Source organism: Sapajus apella, unplaced genomic scaffold (assembly GCF_009761245.1).
Source record: "Sapajus apella isolate SASKATOON/1434 unplaced genomic scaffold, GSC_monkey_1.0 scaffold42, whole genome shotgun sequence".
NCBI lineage: Eukaryota > Metazoa > Chordata > Mammalia > Primates > Cebidae > Sapajus > Sapajus apella.
In genome coordinates this window covers 630,067-635,040 of record NW_022436982.1, presented here as the reverse complement: position 1 = coordinate 635,040, position 4,974 = coordinate 630,067, and the positions used below count along the sequence as shown (strand labels likewise).

General features: G+C 44.0%; 1 protein-coding gene across 1 annotated transcript in view; it reads right to left on the bottom strand.

The window, feature by feature from the left end:
* The window catches only part of DCAF12 (DDB1 and CUL4 associated factor 12), a 41,710-nt gene that overhangs the window by 16,294 nt on the left and 20,442 nt on the right, over positions 1 to 4,974 (bottom strand). Inside the window, exons 3-4 of the mRNA XM_032300020.1 lie at positions 1,451 to 1,657; positions 443 to 503 (exon numbers count right to left, since the gene is read on the bottom strand). Of these exons, the coding sequence (XP_032155911.1) occupies positions 443 to 503; positions 1,451 to 1,657 (268 nt within the window). The remainder of the gene's footprint in view (positions 1 to 442; positions 504 to 1,450; positions 1,658 to 4,974) is intronic.

Sequence of the window (4,974 nt, the reverse complement as noted above, 5' to 3'; positions counted from 1 at the left end):
GCTGAGGCAGTAGGATTTCTTAGAATAAATATGTATCACTTTTACACTAAATAAAACATTATTATTCTACAGGGTCACTCTCTGTCATGCAGGCTGGAGTGGAGTGACACAATCACAGCTTGATGTAGCCTGGATCTCCTGGGCTCAAGCAATAACTCCTGCCTCAGCCTCCTGAGTAGCTGGGACAATGGGTATGCAGTACAACTCAGCTAATTAAAAAAAAATTTTTTTTGTAGAGACGGGGTCTCATATGTTGCCCAGCCTGGTCTTGAATTCTTGGGCTCAAGTTATCCACACACCCCAGCCTCCCAAAGTACTGGGATTATAGGCGTGAGCCACAATGCCCAGCTGGGCTGTATCCTGTCACGCTACTATCCCTTTTCAATCTCTAGCCCCCAGATCCCTGCCATACCAAAATCTCCCTATAAAACAGCAACTTTACCAGACACTGCCATAGTGTCGCTGATCCATGCAATGGAAAAGATCCAGTCCTTGTGTCCATCCTTGGAGAGCAGGGAGTAACAGGTACAGGAAGGAAAACAAGAAATTAGTGAAATAAGGATTGTAATGAACTCTCTAGAGAAGCATACAAGTCAGACTGAAAATACTTTTGTAAAAATTACAACTCTGATCTCTCAACCCATAAAGCATGACCACACAATCTTTACCTATCTTAAGGAGCTTAAAGCTGGAATGAAATTGGCACTACTGTGGGTAGTGGACACATAGCTCTTTCCTTCTACCTCTGGGTCCCATCTTCTATCTGGAACTCTCTTCCTCCAGACATCTAGACGTCTGCATGGCTGTGCCCTCATTTCCTTTAAGTCTCCCTGTTCAAGTATCATCCTATCAATGAAACTTCCTCTATCTTCTGATACAGCATCCTCCACCTCACCCTCAGTCCCTTTATGCTGTCTTTATTCTTCTCCATGGCACTTATCACACTCTGACATATTACTGGTATTAGTTTATACGGTTTATATTTTAGTTTATATGTCACTCTCCACTAGAACAGGCTTCAAGAGGACAGGGGCTTTATCTGTTCTGTTCGCTTCTGTGTCTCAAATCATGTCTCAAACAATGCCTGGCCATAGAAGACTCAATAAATGCCTGATGAATGAATGGATGACTTAGTAAACTCTGCTACTCTCTGACTATGGGCAGTGGGAACTATGTGGACACTATGGATTCAAACAGCAACTCACTATTGTTGGCCTCTGAGGTGTGCTGCTTGCCCCTTTATCTAACACACACTGGGCCCTATGGGGAGTCCAGTCCCCACTCTGAGACCTATACCTCCATATTTCAGCCCCACCGTCCCTAGAGTCAACAGAAATCTAGAGGAAACAACCCGCTCCCAGGTGGGCTGCTGAGAGGAGAGTCCATGTTAACCACTGAGACCCATTTAAAAACAAGGCTCCCTCCAACTACAACTATGGGAAAAACTTACATCTCCTACACACACAGGATCCAGTGTAGGTAGTCGATAGATGGCAAGACTGTTAGGGTTGTCTCCTCCAGTGGCTAGCAGTGTTCTAGAAGGATTCAGTTCAATGGCATGGATACCACAGCCTTGCTGGGTCACACCTCCAGGCTCCCGGTCTTTCAGAATGGGGATCTTGGTGATCTGGCTTGTCTGGACATCTACTACAAATAGCTACAAGAAAAAAATGGACATAAAAGCTGAACATAGTTCCAATTAATGTGCCCAATACAGGGTATTAACATCCATTTGTTCAACTGTTCGTCAATATTTAGTTAATGTCTATTACATGTCAGACTCTGGGAATTATTAAAGGCATGGTCAGGGCTACTAATGAAATAAAACATGCAAATAAGTCAATATAACACAATAATAGAGACAGGAATAATATACTACATGAACACTGATTAGAAAGTACACGAACACAGATTACAAAGTTCTGCCTGGGTTTCAGAGGTTTCCAAAGAGGCCTTGTATTAGACCACAGACACAAAGAGCAAGACCAACACGGTCAGTTTTCTGTCAGTTTGCGCATATTTTATACATTGAATCCTCACCTAACCATGCACAGAAACTTGTAAACAAAACACAATTCCCAGAATACATCATGGCTATTAATATACCTAGTAATATTACTAAGTTTTCTGAAATGACCAGAGACATATGACAAGGAAGAATTATTAGTATCTCATGGCTGCTCTCTATATACACACATCCCATTCGCTTCTATGCCTCCCTGCCTTTGCTCTTTCTGCTACCTCTGCCTGAAAGGCTCTCTTCCACCTCTTTACCCTCCAAGATTCAACTTAGAGAATGCTTTATGGAAAAGATAACTTTTAGAGAAAGGACAGTCTGTGTAGGAGTCAAACTCATGTGATTCAACAGTTCATTCGTTAAGGCACTCATTTGCCAGTACTGTTCTAAGTCCTATGAACACAGCTAAGAACAAGAGAAATAATCTCTGCCCTAATATTTATACCTTATAGCCTAAGGGTGAAATAAAATCCTGTCAGCAATTCTCATGGTGAAGCCAAAACAAGTCAGACCTTTACATAAATAAACCTGCTAGTTGCACAGAAGATCAATGAAAGGAGAAACCAGGTGAGTCTTAAGATTAAAATATAAAAAGGAGGTGGACAACGTGGCAAGTGCCTGTAGTCCCAACTACTTAGATACTCAGGAGGCTGAGGCATAAGGATCACAAATTTGAGCCCAGCCTGGGCAAAACAGCAAGACCTGTCTCAAGCAAGCAAATATATAATGTTTTATGTATATATGTTTTTATATACTATATGGTTTTTTCACTTTGCTTTCATTGGTGTGTCTTTAGAGCTGTGATGTCAAGACATGAAGAACAGCAAGTGCACACACAGACATGTGATACATGGGTATTACAGAACAGACTGTGGGTGAATAAAGAGTTCACACCACTTCTTCCCTTTACTCAGTAACAGAAGGCTCTAAGCCACCTTCTCATAGGACCACTCCTCAAACTCTCTCTTCTCCTTGGCTGTGGCATCCTGTACTTGGACACGTTCATGTTGCTCACAGCCTCAGTGAACTCCATCTCGTCCATGCATTGCCCATGTACTAGTGCAGGAAGGCATTGTACCAGAACATGACTGAACTGCTCCTAGAGGCACCTGAACAGATCCCAGATGGCTGTGTTGTTGCCAATGACGTGGCAGACATCTTTAGCACTCAGGATGGGATGTTACAGACAGCTGTTTTCACCTTGTGGGGGATTCAATCAACAAAGTAGCTGTTATCCTTGTTTTAGAGATAAAGCATTTACTTATCAACCTCCTCCATGGACATATGGCCCCTGAACATGGCAGCTGCTGTTAAGTAGCAGCCACAGAGGGGGTCACAGGCAGCCAACATATTCTTGGCATCAAACATCTGCTGGGTGGTCTCAGGCACTGTCGGGGCTCAGTACTGCTGGCTGTCCTGGATGGTCAGCAGGCCGAAGCCAGACGTGAAGAAGTGCAAACGGGGGAATAGGACCATGTTCACGGCCATTGAGCCGGCCCCAGAAGCTCAGGCAGGTAGTGACCCCACTTACAGTACAGACACCAGGCGGCTCAGGTCATCATAGGTGGGTGTAGGCAGCTTTAGGATTCAGAAGCAGATGTCTTAGAGAGCTTCATTATCAATGCAAAAGGTCTCGTCTGTGTTTTCTACGAGCTGGTGGACTGAGAGGGTGGCATTGCAGGGCTCTACCACCGTGTCCGACACCTTGGGCAAGGGCATTACACTGAATATGTATATAAATATATATAATATATATTTAAATGTACATATATACTTTATATTTAAATATATATCATATATGTTTATTAGAGACAGAGAGAGGAATAGCTAGAAGAGTGTCAGACAGAGACTGAGTGGAAGCAGGGGGAAGAGGGGAACAAATCACTCCCAAACTGACAACCACCTGAGAGCAGCAGACTCCCTGCCTAACTGGCATCATTGCTGATACAGCCCGCAAGCATTTTTTTTTTTTTTTTTTTTTTTAAAAGATGCGGCTTCACCTTGATGGCCAGGCTGTCATGAACTCCTGACCTCAGGTGATCCACCCACCTTGGCCTCCCAAAGTGCTAGGATTACAGATGTGAACCACCACGCCCGGCCAGCCCACAAGCATTTTAAACTCCATATGCCCAAAACAAATTACCTTGCTTCTCAAATTGCTCACTTTCCTAATGCTACCATTATCTGCCCTGTCACTCAAGTGTGGATTTTATCCTAGGTTACTCCTTTTTCCCTCATTTCCATCATCTTAGTCCTGCCCAAACTATCTACTAAATATTCTTAGAGCTGGCTCCTTCCTTTGCTTCCTCACTCATCACTTCTCCCTGGATAACCACAATTAGTCTTTGTGCCTTCAGGCAATGCCGGTATCAAAATTATTCTTTATATTGTAAGCAGAGTCATCTTACTAAAAATGGAAATCTTCCAATGCCAGTCCCCAACTAAAAAACATCCAATGGGCCTGGTGCGGTGGCTTATGCCTGTAATCCCAGCACTTTGGGAGGCCAACGCATGCAGATCACCTGAGGTCAGGAGTTCAAGACCAGTCAGGCCAACACGGTGAAACCCTGTCTCTACTAAAATTACGCAAATTAGCCAGGCATGGTAGGACGCACCTGTAATCCCAACTATTTGGGAAGCTGAGGCAGGAGAATCGTTTGAACCCAGGAGGCGAAGGCTGCAGTGAGCCCAGATCGTGCCATTGCACTCCAGCCTGGGAAACAAGAGTCAAACTCCATCTCAAAAACAAAAAACATCCAATGACTCCCCTTAACCTAAATCTGAGATCCTTAGAATGCCATTAAGACTTTCCTCAGGGCCAGACTTTGGAAGGCTGTGGCAGAAGGATTACTTCCGCTCAGGAGTTTATGACCAGCTCTGACAGCACAGTGAGATCTTGTCTCTATAAAAAAATTTAAAAGGCCGGGCGCGGTGGCTCAAGCCTGTAATCCCAGCAC